Here is a 19,450-nt window from a genome sequence, read left to right as displayed (position 1 = left end):
TGTTTGTGATCTGCATTTTTGATGGGCTTAATTATATTTCAAATGTTATATGGAAATTTAGACATTTAAAGCTGCCATGATATTTTTGGTCAAGCTTATTTTCTGAAAGTAATTTGATTAATTAATGTAATTTTAAATTGAAATTAAATTAGTAATGATCGGTGAAAAAATGACTGATTAATTTTAGTTTGTAGAAATAAAGTTCTTAAGTTAGTAATGAGGAAACTTTAATCTTTAAAAATCAGCATTAAAAAGTGAGATTAAACTTGATGTAAAATGAATAAATAGTATTTAAAAACAGTTTAAATGGAATGATTTACAATTGGCATAAATATGATTAAAATTGTAATGACTACATTTAATATTTACCATGACATGAGATTGATTATGCTAAATGAATGATGGCTTCAACATGATTTAATGAAGATGATTTTCAATGAAGAGATTTGAATGTTACCTTATCTGATTGAATTGACTGATTTAATTAACATGATTTTATGTTTCCTATTTCCTTAAATCAAATCAAATCAAATCAAATTTTATTTGTATAGCGCCAAATCATAACCAGAGTTATCTCAAGACACTTTACAAAAAGAGCAGGGGTCCGTTTCAGAAAGCGGGTTTAGTGAAAACCCCGAGTTTGTTAACCCTGAAATGAGGGAAACCTCGGGTTTGCCGTTTCAGAAAGAGAGGTAACTTTAACTCTGAGTTGGTTACTATGGTAATTGTGTCTGTGAACCTAACCTGGTCGCGAGCAGGTTTTCTTCAGGAAAGTTTCGCTCTGTCTCCTCCCTCTAGAATATGAAACCCTCATTCGACTTCCTCATTCATTCAGCCCGTCTCACGCGTGTGTTTGAGCGGTTACCGAATTAAAAGAAGAAACGTTGCGTCTCTGTGCTGCTCTGACCTCTTTGCAAAAGTCTTTTATAATCATGATAAAAAAATCAAAAGACAAATCTGTGTCAAAGTCATCATTATTAGATTTTCCACCACCACTGCCGAGAGCGCTCAAATAAGACGGCGTAAGATATTGGATGTTTTTAAACTAACACAATTCAGTTTAATCAACATGAATTATAATGTATGTGAAGTCAGCATCATGTTAGGGATGAAGCTAATGCACATTAAAACAGCCACTGAATGATTTTTCATTAGTTTAATATTTAAAATAGGATTGAAGTGAGGTTCAGCCATGAGCCTGTTCTGCCTGAGCCGCACCTTTGAATGATGTTCTGGTATTTTATTTTCAACTGCTTCCATGTACATTTTTCTCCCGCTGGATTGCTCCTAAATTAAGATACATTTTATAATTAAGTATTAAATAAATAGACCAGTTCAAACTTGCACATTTACTCGAGCAGCAGTTTCTTCCCAGTTAAGGACTTACAACATCTGAAGCATCAACAGCAGACTTCAGTGATGTGACTCGTTGGTTTTCTGTTGCTATGCTTTTATCATTATGAGTAGATTATATACCAAATATGACCAATTTTAATGGCAACAGACAAACATGCAAAACAGAGAGAGACAGCTCAACACAGTGCAGACTGAGAGCAGCAGCAGGGTGAAACCAGAAGCAGAGTCCCTGTTGGAGTCGGTCAGAGCATTTCCATAGAGAGCCACTTTGCATCAGCAGCACCATGCTCCAGTGCTCTGGGAGAGTTTATAGTCCTGACAGTTGAACACTGGATGACTGACAGCTGTCCTTCATGACAACAGAAGCCACAGAAATCCTCCTCATCAAAAACATGACTTTGACCTCCGTCCTCATCTGGACTCTCCTCTGCTGCTGCTTCACAGGTAAAGTCCAGAGAATCAAACTCCTCTCCTCTATGAACATCCGTCCCTCTGAAATGAAGCCGACAAAACCATGACGCTGCTTTATGTGTTTGTCTCTGTATCCTCAGAGTCCAGAGGCCAGGTCACAGTGACTCAGCCTGCAGCAGTGAGTTCTGCTGTGGGAGGCTCCGTCAGGATCACATGTAGGACCAGTCAGAATGTTTTTAGTTTGGGCAGCAGCCACTTTTTAAACTGGTACCAACAGAAAGATGGAGGAACTCCTAAACTGCTCATTTACGATGCTAGCACTCGAGAATCAGGGATTCCAGGTCGTTTTACAGGCAGTGGATCAAACTCTGACTTCACTCTGACCATCAGTGGAGTCCAGGCTGAAGATGCAGCAGTTTACTACTGTCAGAGTGCACACATCATCAACAGTCAGTGGGTGTTCACACAGTGAAAAAGCGTCGTACAAAAACCTCCCTCAGTCAGACTGAACAGAAACTGAACTGACTGCTGCAGCTGGAAGCTACTGCAGAGACTGATACACTTCACTGAGGACACACAAACATGCACGCACACGCACACGCACACGCACACGCACACGCACACGCACGCACGCACACACACGCACACACACACACACACACACACACACACACACACACACACATACTTTAGTCAAGTAGAAAAAGCTTTTCTCCACCTATTTTATACAATCATGGTCATACTTTCTCATTTGTTTTCTCAGACAATCACTGTTGGACAAGAAAAGATTGATCATGACCTTTGACCTTACACTTGATAAAAGACATTTCAACTAAATTTGGTTGGAAGAAAATATGAACCAGAGCACACACACATACACACACACACAGTAACTTTCACTACATTTATTAGATTTAAACACTTTACACTTTACACAAATACACATACTGTCTATGAGTCCCAAAAGAGGTGTTGGACAAACATCCAATCTTGGAGTCTAACTCAGTGACTGACAAACATGATATCCTTCATTGAGGCACAAGACACTGACACAGAAAATTAAAGTTCATAATTGAAGCATTCAGCAGGAAAGCATTGAAACAATGTACTTTTTATTAAAGGTTCTTAAGGCCTGCGCCGACGAGCTTGCTGCTGTCTTCACTAACATCTTTAATCTGTCCCTTGCACATGCTATCGTCCCACCCTGCCTTCAATCAGCCATGATCATCCCAGTCCCAAAGAAGCCTGCTGTCGACAGTCTAAATGATTACAGACCCGTCACTCTCAGTCCCATTGTTACAAAGTACCTTGAGAGACTAGTACTGAGGCATATTTAAACCAGCCTCCCTCCCACCTTCGACCCTCATCAATTTGCAGACAGGGAAAACAGGTCCTTGGAGGATGGCATCACCTTAGCTCTTCACACGACACGAGAACCTCTGGAACACAGAGGGACCTACGTCGGGATGCTTTTCATTGACAACAGCTCCGCCTTCAGTACAATCCTACCAGACATACAGATAAGGTAACTGCTTCACCTCGGCCTTTCCGCTCACCTCTGACCCTGGATTATGGACTTTCTCATAAATCGCCCTCAGTCTGTCAAGCTCCGCCCCCACCTCTCCTCCACCCTCACTCTCAGCACTGGTTCCCCACAGGGCTGGAGCTGAGCCCACTACTGTCCTCACTTTACACATTTGACTGCACACCCACCCATGCCTCAAACTCTATTATAGAATTGGCAGGTGACCGGACGGTGGTTGGACTCATCTCTGGTGGGGATGAATCCACCTCCCAGGATGAGGTCCAGACTCTGACGTTCAATCAATCAATCAATCAATCAATCAATCCAATTTTATTTGTATAGCGCCAAGTCATAACCAGAGTTATCTCAAGACACTTTACAGAAGGAGCAGGTCTAGACCGTCTCTTTGTTATGTTATTTAAAGAGAGGCCCAACATGAATCACCATGAGTAGCACTTAGCAATATTCGGCACATTGGCAGAAAAACTTCCTTTTAACAGGCAGAAACCTCGAACAGAACCAGACTCATGTTGAACATCTGAAGAGACTGGACAGGCCGAAAATGGGATAGAAGGAGATGCAGGATAGAGACAGGCAAAGAGGCACCTCTGGGACCTCCCTTGGAGATCCTGGCTCCTTGTCCCAGTATATTAAGCCCACCATCACAAACCTAGGGGTTAAAATGGACTCTGATCTTGTGCTCGACAGTCAGATCAGGGCTTTCGTTAAATCAAGCTTTTTCCAGTTGAGGCAGCTGGCCAAAATAAAGCCAATTCTTCCGAGGCAGCACTTTGAGACAGTAATCCACGCCTTTGTCACCACTCGGCTGGATTACTGTAATGCACTGTATGTGGGGGTTAGTGGGTCCTCCATCGCCTGTCTCCAGATGGTACAAAACGCTGCTGCGTGTCTTTTAACTGGCACACGTAAACATGAGAACGTTTCCCCCATTCTAGCCTCACTCCACTGGTTGCCCGTACATTTTAGGATCCATTTCAAAATTATTTTATTTGCTTTTCAATCTGTCAGTGGTCCTGCCCCGCCCTACCTCTCAGAGCTGCTACACCCCTATACACCCACCCGTGCTCTCAGGTCCGCCGATCAGCTGCTTCTGAGTGTGCCAACAACTAAGCGTAAGCTCAGAGGGGACCGTGCCTTTGCTGTTGCGGCTCCAAAACTGTGGAAAGATCTGCCTCTGCACATTAGACAGGCCTCTTCACTGTCTGTTTTTAAATGTCTTCTTAAAACCCACCTCTTCTCCTTGGCCTTTGACACCTTGTAAGAAGTTGATTGTATTTGTATTTTATGTCTATTTTATTTATTTCTTATCTCTTTCTATTTATTAATTTGTATCTTATGCCTCGTGTGAGCTGTGTATTTTGTGTCTTTTATTCTTCTGTACAGAACTTTGGTCCTCTGTGGTTGTTTTAAAGTGCTTTACAAATAAAGTTGGATTGGATTTGAATGATGCTGTTTAATAATGGATCAATCAATGAATCTGACTATTGATTAAACATCTTTTAACACCAATCCAATCTGATTTTAGGTTCATGCTTCTGGACAAGTTGATGTAGAAAAAATGTCTTTGGTTCTAACAAATTAAACACTACAGAAACAAAATAGTTCCAACATTAAAACATGATCAATAAAAACATGCTGTCTTAAACTTTGTAGCATTGTATTATTGTCAGTTTTGATTGAATGTGTAAAAATGTTGCACACAGAGACTCATTTTGGTGAGTTTGTTTGTGTCAAAGTCAGAGAGCCGTGTCTCTCTACAGTGAGAGGTTTTTGTACGGCGGCTCAATGAGTTTGTATCACTGTGGTGGACTTTTGGTGGAGGAACCAGACTGGAGTTTGGAAGTAAGTTTCTGCACAAATACTAAATCTAATGTGTAAAGTAATGTTTCCATTCAGTTTGTTCATGTTTGATGCAGAAAATATTTCTTTTTTAAATGTGACACTTTAACTATGAATGTTTTTATTTGTCCTCCTTTACCATGGAGGTTCACTCAGGACAGTTCACTAAACAGTTCTTTACAAATTAGTGTCAGACTGAAAGTTCAACTTGAAGCTTGAAGTGCAGAAAATATAAAACCTGTTTTTCAAATGTTTTGTCAATATTACATTTAATTTTACAAATCAATGATAACCGTTTGGACATGAATTAAGTGTCATTGATTGAAGTCAAATGAACGATGTAAAGATAAATCATTCCATTTAAAAATGAACACTATCTCAGATATTTTCAAAAACTGTTTGACATTTTGAAAATCTATTGACCTGTTTGATTAGGATGGTCATTTGATTGTTACTTCATATTTTCACTTTGCTTCTGTTTTGACTCAAAAGTTTATAATACTGTTTGTTAACGCTTGTTATAATTATGCAGAAGAAGTTTTAAAATCAGGCCAAATTTCATATTTCAATTCAAGCTTAGTTCTGTGTATTTCAGGTCATTCTGTGTGATGATTGTCTCTGTGCTGATGTGCATGAGAGGCTTCTTAAAGGGAAGTGAAACAATGTGTGAGTGAGTGACTGATGGAGCAGAAAAAACATCTGACAGAAACTCCTTAAAGCACAAAATCAACTCTCACACAGTAAAGGTTTCCAGGTGTCTGCTGTTTGATTGACAGCTGTGTGCTCCCTGTCCTCTAACCTGATTGGTGTCTCCTAGGTGATGTCCGTCCCACCCTGACGGTGCTGCCGCCCTCCGATGAGGAGCTGAAGCAGGGGAAGGCCACGCTCATGTGCCTGGCCAACAAGGGCTTCCCCTCAGACTGGAGTCTGGCCTGGAAGGTGGACGGCGGCAGCAGCAGCAGCGGGGCGCAGAGCAGGAGCCCCGGGGTGCTGGAGAAGGACGGCCGCTACAGCTGGAGCAGCACCCTGAGGCTCACTGCAGACCAGTGGAGGAAGGTGGGCTCTGTGACCTGTGAGGCCTCCCAGGGCTCCCAGACTCCTCTCTCAGAGACTCTGAGGAGAGACCAGTGTTCCCAGTACTGATCTGACTCACTGGGACTCTGCTCCTGGTTTTCCTCTGCTCCTGCTCTCAGTCCGACCCCCTGTCTCTTAAACTCTTTTTCTCTCTGTTTCAACATGAACGTGTTTCTGCTTGTGTTAATGGTTTCACCATTTCAAACAATAAAGATTTGATCATGTATATTCTAACAGTGAATTGTCCTGAGACTTTCTTTCTTTGATACAGACTGTATCATTAAAGATAAGATTAGATAAGATACACTTTATTGATCAGCTCAAAGTAAAGGACAGGGTAAAACAAGTGATGGATAAAAGAGGCAAGACAAAAAGACAATAAAATACAATAATATAAAAATAATCATAAATATATACACTATGTACACCTTTCACTTATTGTGGATGGTTACGTTTTTGTGCAAAAAAACTGCACCAAAAACACACACGGTGTGTATCATGGTGATATGGTTGATGATAAGTAAAGTGAAATATTGCAGAATAAATAACAATTGCACATGAGAGGTATTAGCACAGACATAATTGCACGGTATGGATGAGGTAATAAAAATGCATCAGTACATGTACCAAAGTATACTTTAATAATATGTTACAGTAGATATGCATACATAGAAAAACAGTGCAAAGCAGCTGCCATGTAGTGACTGGTGGATGAGTGACAGAGTATTGTGATCAGACAGTGATGCTGATGTTATAAAGTCTGACTGCAGATGGGCTGAAGGATCTACGGTAGCGCTCCTTCTCGCAGGGTGGGTGTCTCAGTCTGCTGCTGAAGGAGCTGCTTAAGGTCCCCACAGTCTCATGCAGGGGGTGGGAGGGGTTGTCCATGATAGATGTCAGCTTGGCTAACATCCTCCTCTCACCCACCTCCTCTATGGAGTCCAGAGGACAGTCCAGGACAGAACCGGCCCTCCTGACCAGTCTGTTTAGTCTCTTCCTGTCCCTCTCTGTGCTCCCTCCTCCCCAGCAGACCACTGCATAGAAAAGTGCAGACGTCACCACAGTGCCGTAAAATGTCCGTAACAGAGCCCTGCATACTCCAGAGGACCTCAGTCTCCTCAGCAGGTGCAAGACGTCTGTGTTGTGTGACCAGTCCAGTTTGTTACTGAGGTGAACTCCCAGGTACTTGTAGGTCTCCACCCTCTCAATATCCAATCCCTGGATGTTCACCGGTGCAGTCCGGGGTGTCCTCCTGCAGAAGTCAATCACCACCTCCTTCGTCTTGCTGGCGTTGACCTGAAGATGGTTGAGCTCACACCAGTCGACAAACTCCGTGATGACCTCCCTGTACTCCTGTTCGTTCCCCTCAGATACACACCCGATGATGGCTGTATCATCACAGAACTTCTGGAGGTGACAGCTCCCAGAGTCGTAACTGTAGTCCGAAGTGTACATGGTGAAGACAAAGGGGGAGAGCACTGTACCCTGTGGAGCCCCTGTGCTGCAGACCACCATGTCCGAGTCAGTGAACTGTAGCTGACATCAACATATCATGCTGTTTCCCCCTCAGAGCTCAAAAACTTGAATAATCTTATAGAACACTGATCTGGTGATTTGTGGACATGTTAGTCACATGTTTGGTATTTTTTCTGTGTTGGTTCTTTTTAATTCTTTTCATAAAATGTAAAACTGAGAAGAATTTTCAATAAACAGGTGTTTGTGAGTTATTTGTGTCCTGTAATAAAAAAGGGAACAACTCTTCATATAAAAACTGTGACTCCAGTCTGAGACCTTTATCTCCTTCATTTTTAGTCATATAAAAATCACAGCAAAGAAAAAGCATTTTAAGAAATCAAACGCTTCATGTTTTCTGAAGAGACTCTGATCAACTCATAATAACAACATTAACTGTGTGCCACAGTAGGTACGAGGGAGACGCTTCACAGAATAAGATGGTAGTAACTTTGTGTTGAGCATGGACCTAGAAATGAATGAGACTCTTTGTTCTTTCACTCATCACCTGAGTCAAAGTACCTGATCCATTAATCACACTTTCATTGGAATAATGGATCATCTTGGAACGTGTCCAGTCTCCTTGTGGAATAATAGAGTTTCAGTCTGATGTACTTTGTGCACAACAATTAGCCCTTTAGCTCCACTGTTTTATCTTGTTTGATGGTTTTACTGCAGAAACAGACGACTGACAGATGTTACCAACTGGCTGAAGTGATAACAGAGTTCTCACAGCTTCATCTTTGGACATTTAACTTCAGTGAGGAGCCAAATATATGTGAGCTAACATATAAAAACATATCATTTAAAGGATGTAAAGCTTTGTTTGGACCTTACAAGTTCTCAGATGATCATCTGTCTTTGTGTTTTCTTTGAATTATGAGGTTGAAATGGTACTGAGTCAGTGTGCAGGAGGGGTCAAAGGTCATGAGTCTTCTCTTTAATTGTCCCAATTTGCCTTTATGTATGGTGTGTGTGTGTGTGTGTGTGTGTGTGTGTGTGTGTGTGTGTCCTCAGTGAAGTGTATCAGTCTCTGCAGTAGCTTCCAGCTGCAGCAGTCAGTTCAGTTTCTGTTCAGTCTGACTGAGGGAGGTTTTTGTACGACGCTTTTTCACTGTGTGAACACATACTGACTGTTGATCTCGTGAACACTCTGACAGTAGTAAACTGCTGCATCTTCAGCCTGGACTCCACTGATGGTCAGAGTGAAGTCAGAGTTTGATCCACTGCCTGTAAAACGACCTGGAATCCCTGATGCTCGCTGGTTAGCATACTTAATAAGGAGTTTAGTTCCTCCATCTTTCTGTTGGTACCAGTGTAAGTAGCTAGAAGCAAAAACATTCTGACTGGTCCTACACGTGATCCTGACGGAGCCTCCCACAGCAGAGCTCACTGCTGCAGGCTGAGTCACTGTGACCTGGCCTCTGGACTCTGAGGATACAGAGACAAATACATAAAGCAGCGTCATGGTTTTGTCGGCTTCATTTCAGAGGGACGGATGTTCATAGAGGAGAGGAGTTTGATTCTCTGGACTTTACCTGTGAAGCAGCAGCAGAGGAGAGTCCAGATGAGGACGGAGGTCAAAGTCATGTTTTTGATGAGGAGGATTTCTGTGGCTTCTGTTGTCATGAAGGACAGCTGTCAGTCATCCAGTGTTCAACTGTCAGGACTATAAACTCTCCCAGAGCACTGGAGCATGGTGCTGCTGATGCAAAGTGGCTCTCTATGGAAATGCTCTGACCGACTCCAACAGGGACTCTGCTTCTGGTTTCACCCTGCTGCTGCTCTCAGTCTACACTGTGTTGAGCTGTCTCTCTCTGTTTTGCATGTTTGTCTGTCACCATTAAAATCAGTCAAGGCAGGTAAAAGTGCATTGGTGTAAATTGCCACACATTAGTATTGCACAAGCTTATTAAATATATTGCACATATTGTATAATAAATCAAATGTCACAGAGAGTCAATGTGTGTGTGTGTGTGTGTGTGTGTGTGCGTGTGTGTGTGTGTGTGTGTGTGTGTTGAGAGATTGTATGGCTTTGGGAAAGAAACTGTTCAACAGTCTGGTGGTTTGTGTTTTAATTGACCTGTATCGCCTCCCTGAGGGCAGGAGGTCAAACAGGTGGTGGCCGGGGTGAGGAGAGTCCTTGACACTGTTCTTTGAATGGGAGAGGTAGCGGGTGTCTGCAATGTCCTGCTGTGAGGGAAGAGGGCAGCCGATGATTTTCAGTGCTGTTTTAACGACCCTCTGTAGTGCTGAACAGCCCACATACCACCCTGAGAGGCAGGATGTTAGGATGCTCTCTGTGGCAGAGCAGTAGAAGGCCAGCAGCAGCTTTCCACACAAGTTGTTTTTCCTCAGGACCCGCAGGAAGTGCAGCCGCTGCTGAGCCTTTTTCACGGCAGCTGTGACGTTGGTTGACCAGGAGAGATTGTCTGATATGTGGGTCACCAGGAATTTAAAGCTGTGCAGTCTTTCCACACAGTCCTGTTGATAAAGATGGGAGGGTGGTCAGCTCTGTGTTTCCTGAACACCAGGGTGACTTCTTTGGTTTTCTTTGTGTTCAGGGTCAGATTATTTTACAGAGCACCACAACGTCAGAGTCTGGACCTCATCCTGGGAGGTGGATTCATCCCCACCTGAGATGAGTCCAACCACCGTCGGGTCATCCGCAAATTCTATAATAGAGTTTGAGGCATGGGTGGGTGTGCAGTCAAATGTGTAAAGTGAGGACAGTAGTGGGCTCAGCTCCAGCCCTGTGGGGAACCAGTGCTGAGAGTGAGGGTGGAGGAGAGGTGGGGGCGGAGCTTGACAGACTGAGGGCGATTTATGAGAAAGTCCATAATCCAGGGTCAGAGGTGAGTGGAAAGGCCGAGGTGAAGCAGTTTCCTTATCTGTATGTCTGGTAGGATTGTTCTGAAGGTGGAGCTGTAGTCAGTGAAAAGCATCCCGACGTAGGTCCCTCTGTGTTCCAGAGGTTCTCGTGTCGTGTGAAGAGCTAAGGTGATGCCATCCTCCTAGGACCTGTTTTCCCTGTCTGCAAATTGATGAGGGTGGAAGGTGGGAGGGAGGCTGGTTTAAATATGCCTCAGTACTAGTCTCTCAAGGCACTTTGTAAGAATGGGACTGAGAGTGACGGGTCTGTAATCATTTAGACTGTCGCCAGCAGGCTTCTTTGGGACTGGGATGATCATGGCTGATTGAAGGCAGGGTGGGACGATAGCATGTGCAAGGGACAGATTAAAGATGTTAGTGAAGACAGCAGCAAGCTCGCAGGCGCAGGCCTTAAGAACCTTCCCGGGTACTCCATCGGGGCCTGCAGCCTTCCTTGGGTTCACCGATCTAAACACCTGTCTCACCTCGTACTCCTGTACAGCCAGTGCCTGGGTGCCTGTAAGAGGAGGTGGTGTGTGTGACAGTGGAGTTCTCACTTCGGACCATGCAAAGAAGCAGTTGAGCACCTCTGTCAGTGAAGCGCTGCTGTGAAAGGTGGTGGTGATGCTGCCCGTGTAGACTGTAATTTTCGTGTGTTGTTGTCTGTCAAGTGGTCCTCACTTTTTCTCTTGTTGACCCATTTGGCCTCTTTGATGCCTCTTTTGAGGTCAGCTCTCGCGGTGCTGTAGAGCGCCGTGTCCCCTGAGCTTTGAGGAGTGTGTGGACTTCTTTTGTCATCCAGGGTTTCTGGTTTGTAGAGACCCTAAATGTTCATGCTCACTAACATATTCTTTCATCACGTGTTCTAGAACAGGTAACAGGTAGAGGGTACACATTAATGTCAGTCAGCTGCTGTGCTGTACAGACACCATGGAGCAGATTGTAATTTGAGCTCTTTGGACCATATCTGACATTTATTGTGCTTTAATGAAGAGAACATTGTTTTAATCTGCTTTCCTGCTGAATGCCTCAATTATGAACTTTAATTTTCTGTGTCAGTGTCTTTACCTCAATGAAGGATATCATATTTGTCAGTCGGCCTCAAAGTTAGACTGTGTGTGTGTGTGTGTGTGTGTGTGTGTGTGTGTGTGTGTGTGTGTAATTGCGCTTTAATGTTGACCTGTTCAGCTGCATTGTATGGGAGTTTGATATACCTGGCTGAAATGCGGATAATTCCGTCCCACACGGCCGGCATGGCTCCACTCAGGGTCGACTGGCACAGTCCCAATCGGTCGGCCAGCTCCCTCTGGAATGTCCCGGTTGCTAGGAACCCCAGTGTGGTCAGCACCTGTATGGGCACAGGCAGCGCATGGCTCCCCGCTGTGTTGTGCTCCAAGGCTGGCCGCAGCTCTGTGAGCCAGTTGTCATCATGTGCCAGTAAATCCCCTCTGTCTCTGAACACACGCTCTCTTCGTATTGCACCATTTACAATGTCTTCTAATACTGCTAAAGCAGCCATTGTTTTTAACGGTATTTTTTGCACCACTTTGCGCATGCTTTTATATCCACTCATGTAATTGCAGACACGTGGGTGTGTTAATTGTTCACCAGTGTTAATTGTTCATGTGTCTCTGATGTGCACATCACTCAGTCTGAGGACTACTTGTTTTCACATTTCCCAGCATCACCTCTAAATGTCGCCAAAGGATCAACAGCTGTAGAAATGTGCGTACGCCAGCCATGAAGTTGGTGTGAGGCACCGCACATTTCCACGATCATTTCACTCTCGATACATCTGAACTTTGCAGTGAAAAAGAGCGTACGCCACGTTTTTGTGCATACGCACCCTTTGTACATGAGGCCCCTGGTGATTTGTGGACATGTTAGTCACATGTTTGGTATTTTTTCTGTGTTGGTTCTTTTTCATTCTTTTCATAAAATGTATAACTGAGATGAATTTTCAATAAACAGGTGTTTGTGAGTTATTTGTGTCCTGTAATAAAAAAGGGAACAACTCTTCATATAAAAACTGTGACTCCAGTCTGAGACCTTTATCTCCTTCATTTTTAGTCATATAAAAATCACAGCAAAGAAAAAGCATTTTAAGAAATCAAACGCTTCATGTTTTCTGAAGAGACTCTGATCAACTCATAATAACAACATTAACTGTGTGCCACAGTAGGTACGAGGGAGACGCTTCACAGAATAAGATGGTAGTAACTTTGTGTTGAGCATGGACCTAGAAATGAATGAGACTCTTTGTTCTTTCACTCATCACCTGAGTCAAAGTACCTGATCCATTAATTACACTTTCATTGGAATAATGGATCATCTTGGAACGTGTCCAGTCTCCTTGTGGAATAATAGAGTTTCAGTTTGATGTACTTTGTGCACAACAATTAGCCCTTTAGCTCCACTGTTTTATCTTGTTTGATGGTTTTACTGCAGAAACAGACGACTGACAGATGTTACCAACTGGCTGAAGTGATAACAGAGTTCTCACAGCTTCATCTTTGGACATTTAACTTCAGTGAGGAGCCAAATATATGTGAGCTAACATATAAAAACATATCATTTAAAGGATGTAAAGCTTTGTTTGGACCTTATAAGTTCTCAGATGATCATCTGTCTTTGTGTTTTCTTTGAATTATGAGGTTGAAATGGTACTGAGTCAGTGTGCAGGAGGGGTCAAAGGTCATGAGTCTTCTCTTTAATTGTCCCATTTTGCCTTTATGTATGGTGTGTGTGTGTGTGTGTGTGTGTGTGTGTGTGTGTGTGTGTGTGTGTGTGTGTGTGTCCTCAGTGATGTGTATCAGTCTCTGCAGTAGCTTCCAGCTGCAGCAGTCAGTTCAGTTTCTGTTCAGTCTGACTGAGGGAGGTTTTTGTACGACGCTTTTTCACTGTGTGAACACATACTGACTGTTGATGTAGTGATAACTCTGACAGTAGTAAACTGCTGCATCTTCAGCCTGGACTCCACTGATGGTCAGAGTGAAGTCAGAGTTTGATCCACTGCCTGTAAAACGACCTGGAATCCCTGATGCTCGACTGCTAGTCTCGTAAATGAGCAGTTTAGGAGTTCCTCCATCTTTCTGTTGGTACCAGTGTAAGTAGCTTGGATTCTGACTGGTCCTACATGTGATGGTGACGGAGCCTCCCAGAGCAGAGCTCACTGCTGCAGGCTGAGTCACTGTGACCTGGCCTCTGGACTCTGAGGATACAGAGACAAACACATAAAGCAGCGTCATGGTTTTGTCGGCTTCATTTCAGAGGGACGGATGTTCATAGAGGAGAGGAGTTTGATTCTCTGGACTTTACCTGTGAAGCAGCAGCAGAGGAGAGTCCAGATGAGGACGGAGGTCAAAGTCATGTTTTTGATGAGGAGGATTTCTGTGGCTTCTGTTGTCATGACGGACAGCTGTCAGTCATCCAGTGTTCAACTGTCAGGACTATAAACTCTCCCAGAGCACTGGAGCATGGTGCTGCTGATGCAAAGTGGCTCTCTATGGAAATGCTCTGACCCACTCCAACAGGGACTTTTATTACCCTGATGATGCTGTTTAATAATGGATCAATCAATGAATCTGACTATTGATTAAACATCTTTTAACACCAATCCAATCTGATTTTAGGTTCATGCTTCTGGACAAATTGATGGAGAAAAAATGTCTTTGGTTCTAACAAATTAAACACTACAGAAACAAAATAGTTCCAACATTAAAACATGATCAATAAAAACATGCTGTCTTAAACTTTGTAGCATTGTATTATTGTCAGTTTTGATTGAATGTGTAAAAATGTTGCACACAGAGACTCATTTTGGTGAGTTTGTTTGTGTCAAAGTCAGAGAGCCGTGTCTCTCTACAGTGAGAGGTTTTTGTACGGCGGCTCAATGAGTTTGTATCACTGTGGGACACGTTCGGTGGAGGAACCAGACTGGAAGTTAACTGTAAGTAACTTTGACTTCTACATGAACTCAAACTCAGTCATTTTTCTTGTTTATTGAATACAAACAAAACATTTTGTCTTTGAAACTAAATCTTAATATAATTGATGTCAGCATTACTCCAGTGTTGTACAGATAACATTGTGTCTGATGAAAGAAGTCTTTAGCTTCACTCAAATGTTCATAATGACAGTTAGTATACGATCATCATTTTATTGTTCTTCAAAAGTTAGATAACAAACTTTTCCCTCATTAAAAGATCTTTTTGAAACTCAGACTGAAATAAATGTTACATTGTTTAAATGTGATAATTATTATATTTCAGATCAAGAAATCTACAAAGTATTTATTTAGTGAGAGTATTATCAGTAACAATTGCATGTGTCTTACTTGCTCTTCCCACAGTCGGATCATTTCACATACTCAGTACAATCAATGGATATTATAATGTCCCTGCAGCTACTACACACTGTATTTTAGCAGTGACACAGTTTCTCAGCAGTAAAGTGTCTCTTTTGTCCTGTTTAAATAGTGATGTTTGTGGAAATGGTGAGAATTAAAACACTCTGATGAGTTTGGAACGAGCTGAAGGTGAAGGGTCGTTGTATTTTTCAGAACATGTAATGATTGAACACTGAAGACTTTCCCGCCTGAGACGTTATCTTTAGCACTGAAACCTGTCTGTTTCATGGTTCAGCAGTGATGCCTGTCTGTTGTCATGGTTACTCAGCTCAGAGAGGGAAGTGAAACACAGAAGACCACTTTCATCCAATCTGAGGAGGAGACCCAGCAGACTTAGGCTGCATCTAACAGGGTGGAGTTTTCTTCTTCTACTTTCTTCATGTTGTCTCTCTGTTGCCTCCTCCAGTGGGACGACTCGTCCCCACCCTGACGGTGCTGCCCCCCTCCGATGAGGAGCTGCAGCAGGGGAAGGCCACGCTCATGTGCCTGGCCAACAAGGGCTTCCCCTCAGACTGGAGTCTGGCCTGGAAGGTGGACGGCAGCAGCAGCAGCAGCGGGGCGCAGAGCAGGAGCCCCGGGGTGCTGGAGGACGGCCGCTACAGCTGGAGCAGCACCCTGAGGCTCACTGCAGACCAGTGGAGGAAGGTGGGCTCTGTGACCTGTGAGGCCTCCCAGGGCTCCCAGACTCCTCTCTCAGAGACTCTGAGGAGAGACCAGTGTTCCCAGGACTGATCTGACTTGATAGCTCTCTGCTATGGTTTTACCCTTCTCCTGCTTCCTGTCTGCACTGTGATACACCGTCTCTTTCTCTCTGTGTCTCTAGTTAAACATTTGTTCTTGCTTGCTGTATTGGTGATATTTTTAATTGTTCAACATAATAAAAATAATCACAATATGTTGATTTCTGTTTGGTTTTCTTTGCCATTTATTTCACATTAGAACCATAAGTTAGGCATGAATCCAAAAGTAACACGAGTTGTTTCCAGACCTTAATGATTGGAGAAAGTAGTTCATAGTTGTTGTAGGTTTGTCTCTTATAATGAATCAAAGAGTCAATATATGGTATATAATCTCCACATAATGATCAGCTGCTCTCTGCTGCTGTTCTCTGTCCACACACTCTGTTTCTGGTTCTTTCTTTCTCTCATGACACTTTTCAACATTTACATGTTCCTGCTTCTGCTGATGAATTAAATCCTTTAAAACTCCAGTTTTTATTGTGTACATTATAAAAGTGTCATGTATTTTCACTTGACCTCATATCCACAGTCAGAGCATTGGTTGAATTCAGGCTCTTTCATAGCTAAATCAAATGTTTCTTATCTCACAGCTAACTGAAAAGAAGATCATTGTTTATGTTTCAGTGTTGCTGAAAAATACATTATTTCTTAAGATGTGAATAAACAGGTTATTTTCAGGATTATGAATGTAAATCAGGGTATCATCTGCATAATGTCGTATAGAATTGGTCTGATTCAAGATTTAATACCGATTAATATTTAAAGGAGAAAATAACAGTTCACAGAAATACTCAACATAAACTAGACGATAATACACTCTTTCTCTCTCTTGCTTTCTGTCAGCACAATAAATAAATTGTCTTTTTTATATCAATAAAGAATAAATATTGATTAATCAAATCATCAACAATTGCGTCCTGCCTATATGAGCTACTTGCTTTAATGAGACAAGAGATCCATGTAATCCTACAACAATGATTTGTTTATGAATGATTAAAGGAGTTTTATCATTTGATGTGCATTTTTTACCAAGAGAAATTCTCAGTATGAACTCTGAGCTGAATGTTAATGCATGATGTGCTCTGTTGACATATTTTAATTTATATAACATACTTAAAGTCTTGGAAGGAATAAATAGTGGAATAAAATAAATGTACAAATAAAAACATTCTAAAATAATGAATGTATCAATAAAATGCATATTATAACAGTATTTAATCAAAGTAAACTTTGTTATTAGTTGAAATTCTTTCTTATTGTGCTGCTCTGAATCTGAAAATATGAAGCTCTGACATTTTCAAAACAAACCATAAAAGTCAGAATTAAATGTGACATTTATCAAATATTTAAACTTCAACACCTCAAAGTAAATAATTTTAGTGACTGTGATACTTTAAAAACACAATCTGAAATGATGCAGCTTCTGTTCTGAATTTAAACAACTTTCCTTTTTCACTTTTTCTATTTACCAACAAACTGCAGCAAAAATGCCTCCAAAAGTGTATTTCAGAGGAGGATGTTCTTTGATGTGATTGACCTTTAAATCTATTTTAATCAAACATCGAGTGTTTCAGTCTCTGTGCAGCTGTTGACTCAGATCAGTTCCTCTAAGCTGAGGGAGGTTTTTGTACGACACTTTTTCACTGTGTGAGCGGCCAGCTGTAACACTGCTGACAGTAATAATCTCCTGCATTTTCAGTCTGGACTCCTCTGATGGTTAAAGTGAAGTCAGTTCCAGATCCACTCCCACTGAAACGATCTGAAACTCCAGATTGACGAGATGTAGCATATCTAATCAAGAGTTTGGGAGATTCTCCAGGTTTCTGAAGGTCCCAGTTAAGGCAAGTACCTGCACTTGAACTGGCTTTACATCTGATAGAAACAGTCTGTCCTGGAACAGACTGAGTTCCAGGAGACTGAGTCAGGATGATATCACCTGAAGAACCTGGAAAACATGAAAAACAGGAGAAGAGTTATTGAGACAAATCCAGCTTAGAGAAAGATGATCATCAACCAAACAGAAGAAGAAGAATCATTCCTTTAACATAAACAGTTTGTAGATGTCAGAACAGTTTTCAGAAGAGAGTCTCACCCTGAACAAGGAGCCCCAGGGTGGTCACAAGTAGAATCAGTGACATCATCATTGTGCTGCCGGCGTGTCAGTGTCTCTGAAAGACCTGGACAGCCACTGATCAACAGCGGCCTCTTAACGTCTGGGAGCAGAGAGGCAGGACACATATGCAAACACACAGAGTCAGTGAACTGTAGCTGACATCAACATATCATGCTGTTTCCCCCTCAGAGCTGACAGAATGATCCTACACATTTACATATTTACATGTAGAGAAGTTACTGATTAATTAGTGGACAGTTTGATAACATGGTTAAATTTTCACATTAACTTTTCGGCATGGCACTAGACAGGGTTGTCAGGCCTCCCTCCTTCTGTTTGCCCTCACCATAGAACCCTTGGCAGGCCCATAAGAAGTGATCCATTAGTAACAGGTATAGAGGAGGGTCTCATGCAGCATAAAATCTGTCCATACGCAGATGATGTTCTGCTATTTTGAGTCAAACCTGAAGGTTCTGATGGAAGAGCCGTCAAGATGATTAGATCATTTGGCCTAAATTCAGGTTACAATATTAATAACTCTTACTCTGAATGCCCCAGACCTCCAATGTTTCCTGGTCTCCATCAACATTGTTGGTCTCCATCAGGTTTTATCTACCTGGGTAAACATAACCCCCACTCCCTCTCTGACATGAACCAAGCTAACTGTGTGCCCCTTATTCTCAAGATCAGAAACGAGAGTGGAAATATCTTTAATCAAGTGTAAGGACAAAGGTCATGACCAACCTTTACTCATCCTACATTGATTATCCCACCAAACAGATAATTTTATGGCAAGAAAAGTTGTATTATTGAACTCCTGAATTATTGAATTTTGGTGAGTCGTTTAAACAAAACTATTGTAAGGTTCATTCTGCTTGATGAAAATGTGTGTGTTTGTGTTTCTGTGTGTGTGTGTGTGTGTGTGTGTGTGTGTGTGTGTGTGTGTGCGTGTGTGCGTGTGTGTGTGTGTGTGTGTGTGTGTGTGTGTGTGTGTGTGTCCTCAGTGAAGTGTATCAGTCTCTGCAGTAGCTTACAGCTGCAGCAGTCAGTACAGTTTCTGTTCAGTCTGACTGAGGGAGGTTTTTGTACGACGCTTTTTCACTGTGTGAACACATACTGACTGTTGATGTAGTGTCCACTGTGACAGTAGTAAACTGCTGCATCTTCAGCCTGGACTCCACTGATGGTCAGAGTGAAGTCAGAGTTTGATCCACTGCCTGTAAAACGATCTGGAATCCCTGATTGTCGAGTGCTAGTATAGTAAATGAGCCCTTTAGGAGTTTCTCCATCTTTCTGTTGGTACCAGTGTAAGTAGTTATTACCATAAACATCCTGACTGGTCCTACATGTGATGGTGACGGAGCCTCCCACAGCAGGGCTCACTGCTGCGGGCTGAGTCACTGTGACCTGGCCTCTGGACTCTGAGGATACAGAGACAAACACATAAAGCAGCGTCATGGTTTTGTCGGCTTCATTTCAGAGGGACGGATGTTCATAGAGGAGAGGAGTTTGATTCTCTGGACTTTACCTGTGAAGCAGCAGCAGAGGAGAGTCCAGATGAGGATGGAGGTCAGAGTCAT

General features: G+C 42.5%; 3 gene segments (V, D, J or C); 2 read left to right on the top strand and 1 right to left on the bottom strand.

Annotated features, from left to right (window-relative positions):
* The first annotated feature begins 1,713 nt into the window (after positions 1-1,713).
* Positions 1,714-6,295, top strand: LOC138608607 (Ig kappa chain V-III region MOPC 63-like). The segment is given in 4 exon segments: positions 1,714-1,800; positions 1,908-2,230; positions 5,122-5,155; positions 5,970-6,295. Coding segments are annotated over 4 exon segments (735 nt in total).
* A 5,567-nt stretch (positions 6,296-11,862) lies between these two features.
* On the top strand, positions 11,863-15,890 carry LOC138608604 (Ig kappa-b4 chain C region-like). The segment is given in 2 exon segments: positions 11,863-12,046; positions 15,424-15,890. Coding segments are annotated over 2 exon segments (510 nt in total).
* Positions 15,891-18,968: 3,078 nt separating this feature from the next.
* Positions 18,969-19,450, bottom strand: LOC138608603 (Ig kappa chain V region 2717-like). The segment is given in 2 exon segments: positions 18,969-19,291; positions 19,399-19,450. Coding segments are annotated over 2 exon segments (375 nt in total).

This window comes from Semicossyphus pulcher, unplaced genomic scaffold (genome assembly GCF_022749685.1).
Source record: "Semicossyphus pulcher isolate SPU_LCO1_2020_fin unplaced genomic scaffold, fSemPul1.0.p SCAF_5, whole genome shotgun sequence".
In the NCBI taxonomy this organism is placed as follows: Eukaryota; Metazoa; Chordata; class Actinopteri; order Labriformes; family Labridae; genus Semicossyphus; species Semicossyphus pulcher.
This window is presented reverse-complemented; position numbering and strand designations above follow the sequence as displayed.